This window comes from Mixophyes fleayi, chromosome 2, assembly GCF_038048845.1.
Source record: "Mixophyes fleayi isolate aMixFle1 chromosome 2, aMixFle1.hap1, whole genome shotgun sequence".
Lineage (NCBI taxonomy): Eukaryota > Metazoa > Chordata > Amphibia > Anura > Limnodynastidae > Mixophyes > Mixophyes fleayi.
The window spans coordinates 330,399,997-330,417,232 of record NC_134403.1 but is presented as its reverse complement, the minus strand read 5'-3'; the positions used below and the strand labels follow the sequence as shown (position 1 = coordinate 330,417,232).

Genomic DNA, 17,236 nt, shown 5'->3' with positions numbered 1-17,236 from the left:
GACTACAAACCATCAAGCACTTCTTCAGGGATCTAGAGTGGTGGAAAACAGACAACCACTCTAGAATAATGCAATATATAAAAGCTTTTATTAAAAAGATAGAGCAGGCAGCAAGCTGGACAGTTTAAGTTTAATCTTATTTTCATCTTGAAATAATAAAGTTGCTGTTACCCTATGGGATATGCGTTTCCCTGAAGTGTCACAAATCCCTTTTTTTTTTATTATTTTATTTTACACAAGATAAGCTGAATGCCTCCATCACTTTTGGTGTAATAAATTCAAGATCTTTAGAAATGTAATGCTTTTTTAAATTATTAAAAAACACACAATTTACATTTTGTAGTACTTTCAATTAAGCCTACAGTTTTCTGATTGGTGGAAAGCAGTCTGCAGAGACATCATAGCAATGTATAAAATGACTGACAGAAATCTTACATCTAACATCATGCATTACAAAGAACGGTCACCTGCAGCACTAGTAGGCAACAGTATGCATCCCACCCACCCATGTGACATTATCCCAAAGCCATCTGAAGCCTAGTTTGACAAGGTAGGTTTGCCCATTTGCAACCATACTAAACTGAAATACTGAATAGTCAGGTTTCTTCTAAACTAACACCCAGAGCTAATATTTTGCATTGGAAAATATTTATGTTTGGGTCTAACAGCTGTAATTGAAGTCACTAATTTTCAGGTTTAAATTTACAGCTAAAGATCTGCGTTTTGCTAACAATTTTACCGCTAGAGGAACGCATGTAAAAGGATCTGATAATCGAACCAATTGTTTCACACTCATTTTTCCTAGGAGTTGTATTTTTCCAACCACATCCTCCTCTATCAATTATTCACTATTGGTAAAAGTGTAGTGACTTCCAATTAGCTTAAAACACTAGTAACAGCAACAGACGCGACAAACTTATTAGACAAGTGATTCACATTTTTACTAGCAATAAATAAAAATACAAAATCAACACCAATGAGTACCCGGCTTACAGTCTGTCCCCCCCCCCCCCTCCCCACTTGATATGTGTCTTGGAGATATTTCATGAACAAGGGTCTCCTAAAAACAACAATATAACAGAGGTTCTCAAGCGTAGTACTGGGTTGCACAACTTCCATGATATAGGTTCCTTATTATTAGAATATTTTAGTCTATGGTTCCAGTTTTCATTAAATGTTTTATTTTATATTTGAGTCGGTGTGTTTGAAGCTATAATATTGATAACCTACCTCTCTAACCAGGTCTTGCTCGAGATTGTGTTTACTGAGCAGCATCCGTCTCTTGAAACGACGGCACTCCAGCTCTAGGTATTGCCTCTGACGCCGCAGGAGATTGGCTTCTTCTTCAGCCTGGTAATGCTGGAAGTTTTCTTTCTGCTTTGAGAGCCACTCTTGTTTCTCTTTCTTGGGAGTACTCTGGTTTTCGTTTAGTTCCTAGTAAATGTAAATATGTGAATGAGACTGAAATATTAAATTGCATATTAAATAAACAAATTGACCTCCAACAGAAGGCAAAAAGTAAGGTGTTAATTAAAAACTGCTGGGTGTCAACTGCCAATCATAGACAACAGTAACAAAAAAATCTAGCAAAGCAACAACTTGGCACATTAAGCATAAATAAATAAAAATAAAGCAAAATGCCATAAATCCCAAAATAAGAGCGAAGAGCACCACAACACATATAATCTGTCTTAAATCCGGCAAAGCAATATAATGTACACAGAAACCAGAAAAAAAGACTTGACAAGAATTTGCTAAAATACACACTTGATATGTTCTCTAATAAAATACCAAACCTAACTCTCAAATATTTATATAGATTACTGCTCACAAAGCCCCAGCCGCTAATCGATTACTGCTCACAAAGCCCCAGCCGCTAATCGATTACTGCTCACAAAGCCCCAGCCGCTAATCGATTACTGCTCACACAGCCCCAGCCGCTAATCGATTATCGCTTACACATCCCCCAGTCAATAATTATGTGTTTGAACATGTATTTATTATTATTACCATTTATTTATATAGCGTCACTAATTCTGCAGCGCTGTACAGAGAACTCACTCACATCAGTCCCTGCCCCATTGGGGCTTACAGTCTAAATTCCTTAACACAGACAGACAGACTAGGGTCAATTTGTTAGCAGCCAATTAACCTACTAGTATGTTTTTGGATTGTGGGAGGAAACCAGAGCACCCAGAGGAAACCCACACGGGGAGAACATACAAACTCCTCACAGATAAGGCCATGGTCAGGAATTGAACTCATGACCTCAATGCTGTGAGGCAGAAGTGCCAACCACTTAGCCACCGTGCTGCCCCAATTACTAATTACTATTCAGTGTAAATTACTACTCCATTACTGTGCAAAGAGAAGTTATTCACACACAAAAAGACAACAAAAATCCCCCTAAACCTAACCTAACACTAGATGAACAATGGCAAAACTAAGCAATACGACTGCTACTATAATGCAGCTCTACCATCGCCCATAATATAGTGATACAGTGACCAGAAGTCACACACAATTGAGGCATATATGAGACATGTTGTTCAGGTTTTTTCAGGTAGAAATCATAGTGCTTCCATATGTATATTTGTTTGGGCATATTCTGTTTAATAAAATGCATGGCGTTAAGGAATGAGTTAGTAAATATTCCCTTTCTTTCACATTTAATCCTAGGTATATGTACCTCTTTCAGTTGTTCCTTTCGCAGTTTATATTCCCGCTTCTGTGACTCCAGGAAGCTGTTTAGCTCTTTCTTCTGCTGTGCCTGGATGTGCTGTTGAAATTTCTTTTCTTCATTAGCCATCAGCTTTAACTGTATTAGAAGAAATACAAAAGGTTTACCCTCATTCCAATGTTTACACCCCAGTATAACTACTCTACCCATATAGCAGCCACTTCTTATTTAGATAACACCAATTTAACTTATTTAAGATATAAGACAAATGAATGTTGATCCATGTGACACTAAGTTCATGATTGGGGAATGGTTTTGGATGCGTTTCATGTTGCCCATGTGTCCAGTACAAAGTCACGCTCTGGTAACCCACCTCCTTATCCATGGCGGCTATATGTTTCTTTATAAGTTTTTCCATTTCTGCTGCAAAATTGTTGCGTTGGGTTTCCAGGTCTTTGTCTAGCCGCAGCCGATGTTCATCCATCTCCGCCTTCAGCTTATTCTCCAGTGCCATCAGCTGCTTCTGGTGCTGCCGCCTCATGCGCTTGTAGCCGGACATCTGTTCCCGCAGCTCTGAGTCTTGCTCATGCTCCTGGATCTGCCTCGTCACCTGCAAATATCACATTTCTGGTAAACCTTTTAGCATGATTTTCCTGTTACGTGTAGTTGCTGTCTACAATAAGGGCAAGATATGGGTTGATAGGACATCTTTTTAATAAGCAGCTGTCACTAACCAAATAGATGCAGCAGGAACCCTATATATTTTTAAATCAACGTAAGGGTTAACAATTATGCAGGGGTTTTGTGGTGAGAGACATTGTCTGTGTGTAACTAGGGAAGATACAAAGAGGCCCTTATTAGAGAATGGCCGGTACATCCCCATCATTTCAGCTCACACGGCCTCATACATTTTATCTAAATGCTCTCTCTGTAGGGGATATCCACAGGCCTTGTACACTTGTTGTGTCTGGGTTCTGGCAGTAATTAATCAAATTCATAATTACTCATATGGGCAGATCAATATCTTATAATCCAAATAAATATCACTAAAGACAACTGACTGTATCTTGAGATGATTTTTAATTGCTTCTTTAAAAACACGATTGCAACCCACAGGACTTATCATTTCTACCTCCATGCCTCTAACAGGGATGAAGTGAGGAGTATTGCTTAATATGACCCTGGATGCCCCAAACACCATCCAACAACAAGCCAGTTTCAGAGACAGGAGCTGCTTGAGGGCTGCTCAAATTACATTGTAAAAGGTTTTTCTGTTGTAAGCCAATTAACATTTTTGGAACAGACAACAGTCTTAATGAAAGACAACTGTATACAGTGAGAAGCTTAGGCTTGTTGTCTCCAGAGAAAGTGACCACTCGCAAAACGCTCAAAGCTAAATATTTCTCTACAGTGGAAACACCTCAACAAATCTATGTGTAAACACCAGTGTATGATCAGTGCTCTGTCCCTCAAGCTTTCCAGGTCAGTGTTTTTGTTTTAATTTCATCATATACCAACTGCATAGAAAGGTGGAACATACCAGCGAGGCTGTACGGATTGTGGCAAAGTGCTCTCGATTTCGATAATGAGACTTGTGGCGGGAAACCTGGGGAGGAGACTGTGGTTCTGATGGCCGCATTCTAGATTCAGGTTCCTCAGGGTAATTTTCCTCTTCCTTAACATAAAAAAAACCACAGTAAATAATCTTTAACACATCAAACAAGAATTTCATGACAGGAATATATCCAAACACGCATACAGAGTGACACAAAGCCATTACTTTAAGGTCATAGCTAGTATGCGTGACAAATTATTACTCACTGGTTTCAAATGGATGACAGAGCTGTTTGACATCACGGTGTGGTCTCCCTCCATCATGTCCAGCTCACTCTTGTCATCCGAGGCATCTGGAAGACTATTCACACTACTGCTTTGGCTACTGGCACTAATAGACATGCTTGGAATAGACTGGTTACTACCAATGCTGTTCACTGTTCCTGTTCTGCCAACGCCATGTTCTTGCTCCTAAGAAGAAGAAACAAACCTGCTCATGAAAGGTGGACATGCACTAAAGTAGTGGCAAATAGTGTTTTCTTTCCTTACAACTCTGAATATTTATGTTTTTAAATGTGCTTTGTTACTATACTTCATTTCCATGCCCTCTTACTGCCCTATTCCTTATAGGACTGCCATTTTACTTCATATCCTTAATAGCACCCAATCATATTATACAGAAGTGGCAAATCAAGAAGTTGAAATCCCACAAAAGAACCCCATATGCAGGATGTACAATTACATCCCTAGATGTTCCACTGAAACATATAGAAATACAACGCAAGAGGCAAAAAAGTATGTAAGGGTGGAATGGACGTTAAAGAGTCATCAGATGCATAATCAGTATCCTCCAGCAGAAGCCACTGTGTGCGCCACATACACTAATTTATATAGTTTTTCCCTGTGGTCTTTTGGCCACATTAATAAATGTTTTACTATGCAGTAATAAATCTAAGGGAGATTCAATGTGGCGCTGATCATGACGTTCAGATGCACCTATTGCCAGTCATTAGGTCGCAGCTCACGTACGTTTCCACGCTCCTCTATGGGGTGCGAAAAACAGCTGATTTATGCCATAACATCTCCGCGGACGATCTATAGACACCGCGCGCTGAATTGAACCCCCCCTTAGTCTACATTTCATTATAACTACACTATCCTGTGTTTATTAGTACAGTATGAGACGGGTGATTGGGTGAACGCACCTCTTCCTCCTCTTGGGTTTCCACAGCAGGACCATTATGGGCTTCCTGGAAAAGCAGCTTCTTCATTTTACGGTACTGTAGGTTATCCAGCTCCCTGACTGCATCTTTTGTCCTCTGGATCAGGTCAATTAACACCGTTTCCGGCCGTTCACGCATGACAAACATGTGCTGTAATATTATAAACATATTACAGTGTAATAGAGTAAACAACACAATAAATATGACTATAAAGTGCATTTAGCAACTTGTGTGTAACAATACCTTATATCCAGGGATAAGTGGCATTTTTATTTATTTTAATTAAGTATAAGCTAGGTAAGTAACATTACCAGTGTCCTTATGACAGAGCCAAGTAGTGCTCCGTCTCTCCACCACCCTGAGACAGGGGGTAAAGAGGTGGCTTGGCAACACTGGTAGATCGAGCACCTCCCAGTTCAGGCATTGATATACTGTGCATGCTACTTCTATAGAACAAGCATTGTGCCATAACTTGCTATGACCATGGATGAGCAAAAACATTTTTAAACAAAATACAAATGCAGAATAAAAAAAACGTTTGACTAAACCTTTGCACAAACGTTTGACTAAACCTTTGCCAACGAAGTATACCGAAAATGGATGCGTATAGCTCAAAATGCTTCTTTTTCAAATATCGCTGAACTTTTACGTTTAATTTCACCCATCGTAAAATCAATGTTCTGATAAACTCCTGAGCAAAAACACATACATGGTACACAGCTGGGTTATTACCAGCATGAGCTTTTAAAAGAGCTTCAACTATTTAATTTAAAATCCTAATATTTTTAAATAACAAGCCCCTTCACATTCAATATCATTTTCTCAGCAATCATTAAAGATTGTTTTGCTAATAACTGTATGACATTGACTTTTTCTATTAGTGTGCTTATTCTTCCTCTTCTTGTTGTAATTTAAAACGTAAGCAGAATTAAAACGAACCAATGTAAAGCTCATCTACTCACATTGCATTTTTTACAATAAACCAAAGCAACCAATCGGCATTTATCTGCCTAGAGCAAATGACACATGTACATAAGTGTCTGATATTTCATCATCTGATCTGTGCTTGAGGTATACTTGGTATAGGAAAAGACTGTACAAGATACAGGACAATAAGACGACATCCACTGACCTTAAGTAGCTCATCTGATGTTGGTCTGTCTTGAGGAATTTTCTGGAGACATGAATCTACAAAGTTCCGAAAGTAGTCAGACCTGCAAAATGAATGGTATAAACACAGATGTATATGAAAGATGATCGAATAATTAATATAACATTGTATATAGGATAATGTCATTCTGAATCTAAGTTACAAGCATATTATGTTACAGAGAAGTTATGTGATTACATAAAAGACATATGCAATATCCATGATATTTAACAATAAAAACTGGGGATGTGTTATTCCTTGCAATATGCATGTTCTCATAATGAACACTGAAGTGATAACAACAATATATAGTAATGACATTAAATCATTCTGCACTTTCAAAACATAATATATGAATATGTCCATTTTTAAATTGCAATGGTGAACACTTGTCAACGGTGCAGCATGGAAGCAGCAATAAGACCTCATAGGTGACAATAAACAAGATATGGGATGACGTGATGTGTGCAGCTCTCACATGAAGCCTAGGTCCAGGCTTATGGGGAAGGGATTTCTACACTGTGCTCTTATAGAGGTCATACAATGTGTGCAATGGCAGAACAAGGAAAATTTAAATATATTGCTTAACATTGTTAGTGGATACATGGCACTTCTGTATGTATCCCTATGACAGAACATTAATGATGACTCAAACAAGTGCTCATGTGACCAGACAGCAGAGTTGGCCAGGAAGGTCTGAAAAGGAGAGACTATGGGCCTGATTCATTGAAGAAAGTAAGGCAGAAAAGGAGTAAGTTTCCTCCTGGACAAACCATGTTACAATGCGAGGGGTGCAAAATTAATTATTTTGCACATAAGTTAAATACTGGATGTTATTTCATGTAGCACACAAATACTTGCTAGCTTTATTTTTACACTGAAATTCAAAGTTACCCTACCCCAACTATAAGTCTGCCATCACATTTTAAATTTACCCCCACCTTCAATACAACATGGTTTTGCCAAGTTTTTACTTTTTTTTTGTTTTTCTTTCCCTAATGAATCAGACCCTATATCTATACAACCTCTACTGAATACTTATAACAGGACTTCTGGTGAAGTGGCAAATAACAAATAAATGTACCCTGGTTATAGTTAGACAGACTAAAGTTGAGTAATGTCACAGAGGAGCCACGTAGTAACAAAACTACAATGGGAAAGAGGTCATGCAAGAGATGGAAACAAAGGGGTGTGACCTTTCGCTTGAATTATTACTATCAATAGACAGACATATTTAGAATATTTTTCCAATAAAAAGTCTTTAGTGGTTTATTTTCATAAGTACCAGTCATACACTCACATTTTCTTAACACTAGTTTTCAGAAAGAACCATCACGAAATAAAGAAGCCCATTTATACATTTTACCATAGCAAATTAAAAAATATTTAAATTTGGTCACCAATATCACACAAGGAAAGCAGATATAAGGCAATGTGCACACAGCCGTTTTTGTATCCGCCTCCCCCCAGTTGTTTTTGCTGATATACAGGGAGATGAAGGAATTGCAGTATACACAGAAGTGGATAATGGACAGGGAAAGTAGACATTATATATTCCCCCAGTCTCTGTTCATTCATCCACCTCTGTTCTTGTGTACACATTGTCAATCCAACCGCCTAGAGGTCAATGATCTCTGAGTTACTCTCCTCCATCCTCCTGTCAAAAGAGACAGGTTTGGAAAAACAAACAGCAGCGTGCACATGGCCTATGTCTGTGCTTCACGTTCAGCGCTCCATTTCTCTACCACCCCACTTTATAACATCACCCTCACTTACCACCAGGCGTGTCCTCTGAATTAATGTCAACCGATTTTAATACCACCCTCACTAACTTAGTTTTGACATGTTTTAAGCTGGTTGTATTTATTATTTTGTTGTGATATTTGTTTTGTTATTCTAAGATAGCCCAACATTAACTTTACTAAAAATGACAAGTATAAAGTAAACACCATGATGTAGAAAGAAACCTTAAGCACTAACAAAGTTAGTGCACAGTAGAATCTACACACATAATAAACCCTGTGACAGTGGTACAGAATACATTGAAATGAAAATGACGTTCCTAGAACACCCATCTACTGTCGCTCAGATGTACCTACACCAGTGGTTCCCAAACTTTTGCAGTTCGCGGCACCCTTAGAGTCTCCATAATTTTTTAAGGCACCCCTCCAAAATAATTACCGAGCAGTCCTGTTTAAGTAGTTGGGTCAAAAAATGTAATAAGTATTTAGGTCAGGACAGAAATACTTATTTAGTTGTATGCAAAAATGCCCCCTCTGCGTCCAGACACTCTGCCCCCTCTGCATCCAGACACACTGCCCTCTCTCACGCTGCCCCCTCTTCCCTCTCTCACGCTGTCCCCCCTCCTCTGCCCTCTCACAGCTCATCTGCCACGCTGTCCCCCTCCTCTGCCCTCTGTCACGCTGTCCCAGCTCCTCTGCCCTCTGTCACGCTGTCCCAGCTCCTCTGCCCTCTCATGCTGTCCCAGCTCCTCTGCCCTCTCATGCTGTCCCCCTGCTCTGCCCTCTGTCACGCTGTCCCAGCTTCTCTTCCACGCTGTCCTCCTCCTCTGCCCTCTGTCCCAGCTTCTCTTCCACGCTGTCCTCCTCCTCTGCCCTCTGTCCCAGCTCCTCTGCCACGCTGTCCTCCTCCTCTGCCCCGCTGTCCTCCTCCTCTGCCCTCTGTCCCAGCTCCTCTGCCACGCTGTCCTCCTCCTCTGCCCTCTGTCCCAGCTCCTCTGCCACGCTGTCTCCCTCCTCTGCCCTCTGTCACGCTGTCCCCCTCCTCTGCCCTCTGTCACGCTGTTCCCCTCCTCTGCCCTCTGTCACGCTGTCCCCCTCCGCTGCCCTCTGTCACGCTGTCCCCCTCCGCTGCCCTCTGTCACGCTGTCCCCCTCCGCTGCCCTCTGTCACGCTGTCCCCCTCCGCTGCCCTCTGTCACAGCTCATCTGCCCTCTGTCCCCCTCCTCTGCCCTCTGCCACGCTGTCCCCCTGCTGTCACGCCGTCACTCTCCTCTGTCCCTCTCACGTCACTCTCCTCTGTCCCTCTCACGTCACTCTCCTCTGTCCCTCTCACGTCACTCTCCTCTGTCCCTCTCACGTCACTCTCCTCTGTCCCTCTCACGTCACTCCCCTCTGTCCCTCTCACGTCACTCTCCTCTGTCCCTCTCACGTCACTCTCCTCTGCCCCCCTCACGTCACTCTCCTCTGTCCCTCTCACACTTTGCCCCCTCTGCCGCGCGCCAGCCATAAATCAAACAAACAGAAACACTTACCAATCCGCGCGGCGCCGGGACCCAGCATCCTCCTCTCTCACGCAGCCTGCCACTTATATGACAGCTGCGTGAGAGAGGAGGATGCTGGGTCCCGGCGCCGCGCGGATTGGTAAGTGTTTCTGTTGTTTGTTTTTTTTCTGGCTGGCCCGCGGCACCCCTGGGAGCCGCGGCGTACAGTTTGGGAACCGCCAACCTACACTAATAGATTTTTTTAGCACAAAGGATACAGTGGTCTCAGTGGTGTTTGCCTACTGACTATAAATGTTTGTAATGTTGGTAGAAACTTGATATATGCTACATTTACTATAGACCACGTATGGTTAGATGGGTGGGGTGCTGGGACAGAGAAGGAAATAACAGCCCTTCCTCAAAGCAACACACAACAGGGGGGATTGGTCAGCACATCTCTAATTACTCAAATATATGGAAAGGTGCTAAACTACTGATGCCAAGTATGTTGACTGCTTTTATTGTAACCTTATTTTTATATTCTCTCTCTCTGTGAAGGCGATGACCATATTTAGAGGGAAAATAAAAAAAACAGTGTGATTTTAGCTGTACAACTGTGTTTGTCCCTCGTCTTAAAGAGACGACAAAAAAAAAAAAACAGTCTTATTAGTACCTGATAAGTCAGTACCTGATTTTATCAGGTACTGTGAAAGCCCACTGTGCACAGTTCTTTCATATGGAATTATCTTTTTTTTTTTTTTGCATAACTTTATTTATAAAAACACCAACACACATTTCCCACAAACAAAGTAAGGACCGAAATAGGCCATAGCAAATTACAATGTATAAATCCATCAAAGACTGTGCAATTGCCCGAGCCAATACACAGAAAAACATAAAAAGAACAAACAAGTTACACATACATTAAGTTGGTCTGAAATGTGCAGAAATTGTAGTATAATACCTCTAACAGTAGTGGAAGAGTGTGAGGTTTTGTTGTTTGTTTCTATATATTAGGAGAAGAAGGGGTGGAAGTAGTAGTGAGGGGGTGGGGTTTTAATTGGAAGAACTGAGACCGAATATGGAACCCCCGTGGGTCAACAACTGGATTTATCATTTTATATACATGGAAAAGTGAAATTTTGGGATGATGTTCTCAAGACACAGGAGCAGGAGAACTTTGGGGAGCTGCTCAAAATAGTACATACAAGTTTTATCTGAACCCCTTTACAGATGACCACAGCACAATTCCCATGTGCTAGAACACTAACTGTGATCATAATCAAGCCTACAATCAGCAGTACACATGGACTACGATCCTTTCCATACAGGGGTTACCAGAATGGACACCAATGAATTTCATCTCCTACATTTCAATTAGATTTATACACGTACTCTGAGCCTGAATACAGGCAGCATTACTTTCACTCAATTAGTGCAACCCTAAACGTGAGTGCACAATACCAATGGTAGTTTTCCCTATTGTATAGGGATTCTAAATACGTGATACAATGGTACATAGTTTTGTTTACACTTTACTTGCCATTAAATGCATTATAAAATTAATTTTGTAAAACGCACACATGATATTCCACAACTTCACCTTACATGTCATTTGCACATCTGGCATTTTCCTTACAATTCAGTTGTCATTACCCAGTTAATATAAGAAGTGACTGCCTGTAAAAGGAAGTCATTGTGATGTTTGGGAAGCACACAATGCAAATGATGAGCAAGAAACATGATGATAGTCATGAGGGATACTCACCATTCACTAGACTGGAGTGAGGGAGAATCATTCTGCGCTATGTGGTATAAGGCACTCATTGCATTCATATTAAACAAAGGAGGTTTCCTTTCAGCTGTGGAGAACAAACATCATGAAACTGATAAGTCATGCTAACGTTATGAACATTCAGCTGCTTCATTTTATTGTTCAATATAAAGCAAACGTAAGGTCAGTCTGCTTGTGTCATTAATGGTATGAGGATATCATGTGCTCACTGATGTATTAGTACTATTTATATTTTATATAAAAGGAGACAAAAACGATTGCCTAGTCCTACGTGTCAAAGAAAAAGCTCCGGACCCTGTAGGTTTTAAGTTGTTTATCAGAAGAATGGGACGAACCCTAGTGGTATCATGAAGAGATCACAGGGGAATGTCGCAGCTAACTAAATCAATGATAGGCAACCGGATACACTTCAGGGGCTGCACTGGCGGCCCTCTGGCTTTCAGAAGGGCCACACATTACCCTTCATCTCAGGAATAAGTTCAAACAATACATAGGAACAAAGAAAGAGACCCCTACCTGTAGCATATTAGTAGGCGTTTTAAACAAGTGTTACCAGCTATAATTAACAAATTTGACAAGGAGCTGGGGGGCCGCAGGTGAGGGCTCTGGGGTTCCCCTGTTGCCCATCACTGAACTAAATGGTTTAGCAAATTAATATGATAGTCTAAAAATTTTTTATCACAGAGTCACTACAAATTTTAATCAATATTAGGCTATAGACTCGAGCAACCATTTACAAACATTAAATAAAACACAATAAAATGTGTACAATTCTAATTCTATTTTCTGCTGTATTGTGGGATTTCATAATGCAAAAACATTATTAACTTTATATTCAAAATGTGTGTCATTTTTCAAAGTTTAAACATGTCAGTATCCAGACTTACCTAATTCAATACAAGTGATCCCAAGAGACCAAACATCCACTTTTCCATCATACTGTCCTTCATCCATGGCTAAGATTACTTCTGGGGCCATCCTACAATTAAACATTGTAACCATGAAACATCACAAAAGAAGAGTTTCTGTCAAGCATGAAATATTTCTAAAACGGTTAGATTGTTTTTTTTATCTATTGAAAAGGAAATGCCAGTCTCTTCAGCATACACAAAATCCTTATGTTGGAACGCACTTTTATATATTTACTTTTAAAACTAGGCAGCTTAAGGGGAAAAAATGGTACAAAAGTGCAATCTGTTATATTCACGTGAAACATTCAGCTCTCCCTTTGCTACTTTCCAACACAAAGAAATAAATAACGAAGAATACACCGAGGACTTCATGTTTGACAGATGCAGGTAACTTACGCTGGGGTGTATGTTCTACACCGTAGAATTCATTGATGAGTATGACTACACTGAGAAAATAAAAAAACATGCTCATGTCCAAGCTACGGATATTTTGAACATTTGCATAAAAAGGCAGAGGCTTGGACATTGGTTAACATCAGAAAACCATGTACAATAAAAACCCCTCCCAATAAATGAAAAATGGCAGTAGCTCGCTAGAAAAGGTCAATGGCCCACTAACGAAGCAAATGAACAGTTATATGCTATGATTACAGAGTGCACTGCACACACTGCCGGTACTGAAAACAATATCCCTGAAATCTCAGACATTTGAGATCCATTTCAGTTTCCATAGCAACACAAAACGGTCTAACACTTCCAAAGAAACTATACACTTTTAGGCCTTCACATGGAACCCCCGTGGGTCAACAACTGGATTTATCATTTTATATACATGCAACAAGATTCAACCACCACTTACCAATATGGTGTCCCCACAAATGAATTGGCTGGAGAGGCTATTGACGCAGACCCAAAGTCAGCAAGTTTCACCTGGCCTGGCTCTGTGAGAAGGATGTTGCCTGCCTTGATATCTCTAAGGGGGGAAAAAGGTGTTATGTGGGAAGAACATTCTTTGTGTTTGAACAGGGTATAAAGGAGGCGCTGTAAATGTGTTTTCCCTTAATAAACAAAACGTTTCTTCTAAATTAGAATAGGTTGATGATCCTAATGGTATGTTTATAAGTTAGACATAGGCCAAAAGTATGGCGTGAGGGCTTTGCCATTGTAATCTCTTTTCCTCCTTTGGTGATCTCTGTGGCTTGCTTTATGGTAGTAGCACACCACAACACTACTGTCACAGCTTCCGCAAAGATGGGGAACAAGTGTCCTGGCTCTGCGTCCAGCAGTTCCTGGGACCACAACTGCTCCAAGCGGGCAGATAGCCACAAGAATGCCCATGCAGCGCCAAAGTGAAAGCCTTCTCCAGAACCAGAAGAGGAAGGAGGATCAAGTAAGACAAATGGTGAAGGACGGTCATGGCTGCCAGCTGCTTTCTACAATGACTACTTCACCTTTCATGTCTCCTCATTTTAGCCGTACACAACCACTGGTTGCTCCACATAAATTCCAGTTGCCAACAGTTGGTGCTTCTGCATTGCAGCAGTCACACCACCTCTCCCCACCGCCAGCTACAACTGTTCTTCCATTACCTTACATATAAATTGAAAGCAGAAGTACAAATCAGAAGCCGTTATCTCCATGACTGCGACTTCTGAATGTTCAGCACTGTGGGACCAAAAAGTCCTGGAAACTGTCTGCATTGGGTAGCCCCATGGGTCTTGGTAGAGTAAGGAACAACTAATCTGTACATGGTAACGCAACATTAAAGCTGCAGCGCTACCTAATTACATATTTCCTGACGTGCTCTCGTCTTCCAGCCATGGGGGCTGCTCCTTGCAGCTTTTTGGTTAAGAGAACATGCCTTGTGATTGGTCCTCCCAAACACCCCACCATCTAAATATAGTGAACCTTATTGATCTGTCAGTTTTGTATTACAGGACTGTAGAGCAGCTTGTTCTCTACTGTGCACAGGACATAACATTTGAACGGTGAAAAGTAAATTCATTCTAATCGTTCAGTAAAAAGTTTCATATTAAAAAAAAAAAAAACCCTCAAATTTACATCGGAAGAAAATAAAACTATTTATTTTTCCTGTTTTTTGGCGATTGTCAGATGAAAAGGAAGCAATTATGTTCTTACCTGTGGATTAAATTATGAGAATGCAAATAACCTAATCCCTGCAGTGCCCCATGGGTGATTGCTGCAATTTCATTTTCTTGCAATGGCTTTTTGTGTACTGAAATACAATAAATATAACGTCATGCGCAAAACAAACAATTCTACACAAAACGTAGCCACATAATATAACTTTCTTCTGTATGCACAATAATTTAGTAAAAGCAGTGTGCAGCCCTATTTGATTACATCTCAGGAGCACGCAATTCTCCTGCCATCTCATGAGAAACACCTGCTGGTTTTGTGCAGTCCATGTGTGCAACCATTTTTTGCTAGAGAAGAGGCCTAATGTTATTCAATTTAAAATCTTCGGGCCAAGATACACCAGTGTTTTGCTGCTGCGTATTTCTACCATTATATTTTGTTGTTGTTGATGTAGCAGATATTTTGCATTAAGGTGACAGAACGCCCCTGTGATATATCACCATTTCATTTTTTATTTTAAAGTCGCAGCACAATGCTTTTAAAGCCATGAAAAATTACCTTCTAGTAAGTCTGATGCAGATCCTAAACAATATTCCATGACGAGCTAGGAGAGAACAGAACATATTTACCAACTGCAATTTGCAATTTGTACTTTGTACAGTGATATAAACTCTCATTAACCTCTTTGCAACCAGAAAGTTGTCATCTCCCATAATAAGCCAATTTACATATTTTTGTGATCATTTAGTGTGTAAGAATTTTTATATTTTTGCAACTTTTACTCAGTTAGTACCACTCCATTGATTTACCTAAATATGTAGTCAGCTATAGTGTATTTATCGGTCTTCATGATTGTTTAACTTGTATTAGTGTGTGGACTGTGTGTGGTCATTGGCTGCCCGCAAACATGGGCTCATATGAACTGGTAATTTGTCCCAACCTCCAAATGAGTCCCAACCATGATGCATTATAAGTAATGGTAGATGAATGATATTCAAAGCAACTAATCGATTAGTGCTGGGAATAGAGTAGACCTACTGTGGACTCCACTGACCTCACAAGGTCTCTTCTAGTAAATAATGGAACAAATTGCAAAAAACAAAAAAAACATTTTACAATTACAATTTTTTTCAATAGGTTACCAAACAAAAACATTAATTGTCCTGCAAAATATATTAATCCATGAAAAGAGCTGTGTTGTTAATGTGTAAACCGCCTGTAGTCATGAATGTACCAAGACCAAAGAGATCGCAATTACTAAAATTACTATAATTAAATAATTTACTCTATTAGTATAATCTGCTTTCTGAAATTATTATTTTTTTTTTTTAACATACTCCTCATTGTATACTGAAAAATAAAAACCCAATGCACTGTAGCACACTTTCCCAGTTTGCATTCAAACTGGTGACAAGAAAGCCACTGGTATAATATCCATGACTCACAATAGTTTGGGCAGAGGATACAGGCCTGGTGAGAATCACATGTATGTATGTATGTATGATACTCAAAAGATAAATTCATAGTGAAAAGACAAAATATAATAGGCAAGCTTCTTACCCATGCCGTGTGCTCCCTTAAATAGCAGCCTTTATACTCTATACTGTTCGGATGTTGTATCCTTTGAAGGAATTTCACTTCTTTGATGATATCCTGCCATTTCTGTTAAAGAGGGTGTATAAAAAGGATACATTTAGCTTTGTTATAGTGAAAGCCATATAGCCCTATGAATGAGCTTTCTTCAAAGAATGTAATACTAAAGGTCACCTTTGTGAAAAGACATTTCTGATATAACAAGACATTATAGGTACCCATACGCTTAAAATATTCAAGTAAAATATATTTTTGCAGATTTTGAAACACAGTTCTGAAGTCTTTTTTAAAAAACAGACCAAAGAATAAGAACATTAAAAGGTCATTTACAAACTGCAGCACAAATGCTCTGATGTTATGTCACAAGCTTACATTACCGCCACAGCACCTAGTTTCACGGGAAAGTACACAGATATGCAGGCTACTATGGCACGGCCATTATGGGGTGAAAGCCTTCAGTGGCTGATCAGAGAATTGGATGTGTATGTGCACTGAGATGGAGAAACCATAAGGTGAAAAGGGCACATTTAAAGAGGTGTTCCCTGCTCTGCGGAAGGGAGCATTTTTTTAGTTTAATTGTTTCCCCCTACTATCAGGACTGAAAGATTTAGTGCAAGTTGGGGCTGTTAGAAATGAACAGAACCAGTCTTCTCTGCCACCTCTGAGGTCCTGAAGATTCTATAATATCATCTTATAATAGGAAGTGCTTTGCACCTTCCAGAAAGTTGCAAAAACAAAATAAAGCTGCAGTATAGGATATATTGATGTATAAGTATATTCATTCTGTGTTATTGCTGTTACATTGGCTTACACATAAGGATCCTCATAGCCAACTCCGAAACAGAGAACACCAACAACTAACTCTCTGTGATCCTGGTGTTAACCAAGAAAATATTGTCCCCCTCTCCAAAAGTATAAATGAAAAATGTTTTCAAAGAGTGATCCATCCGCATGAAAGGTACCGTTTACTGATGCAACACCTGAAAACGGGGAAACGCCCAAAATTC

General features: G+C 40.0%; 1 protein-coding gene across 1 annotated transcript in view; it reads right to left on the bottom strand.

The window, feature by feature from the left end:
- The window catches only part of TAOK1 (TAO kinase 1), a 71,077-nt gene that overhangs the window by 9,835 nt on the left and 44,006 nt on the right, over positions 1-17,236 (bottom strand). Inside the window, exons 5-17 of the mRNA XM_075196854.1 lie at positions 16,197-16,298; positions 15,195-15,240; positions 14,676-14,772; positions 13,396-13,509; positions 12,513-12,604; positions 11,599-11,692; positions 6,590-6,671; positions 5,440-5,607; positions 4,502-4,705; positions 4,221-4,355; positions 3,054-3,290; positions 2,690-2,818; positions 1,231-1,434 (exon numbers count right to left, since the gene is read on the bottom strand). Coding sequence (XP_075052955.1) covers positions 1,231-1,434; positions 2,690-2,818; positions 3,054-3,290; positions 4,221-4,355; positions 4,502-4,705; positions 5,440-5,607; positions 6,590-6,671; positions 11,599-11,692; positions 12,513-12,604; positions 13,396-13,509; positions 14,676-14,772; positions 15,195-15,240; positions 16,197-16,298 — 1,704 coding nt within the window. The remainder of the gene's footprint in view (positions 1-1,230; positions 1,435-2,689; positions 2,819-3,053; positions 3,291-4,220; positions 4,356-4,501; positions 4,706-5,439; positions 5,608-6,589; positions 6,672-11,598; positions 11,693-12,512; positions 12,605-13,395; positions 13,510-14,675; positions 14,773-15,194; positions 15,241-16,196; positions 16,299-17,236) is intronic.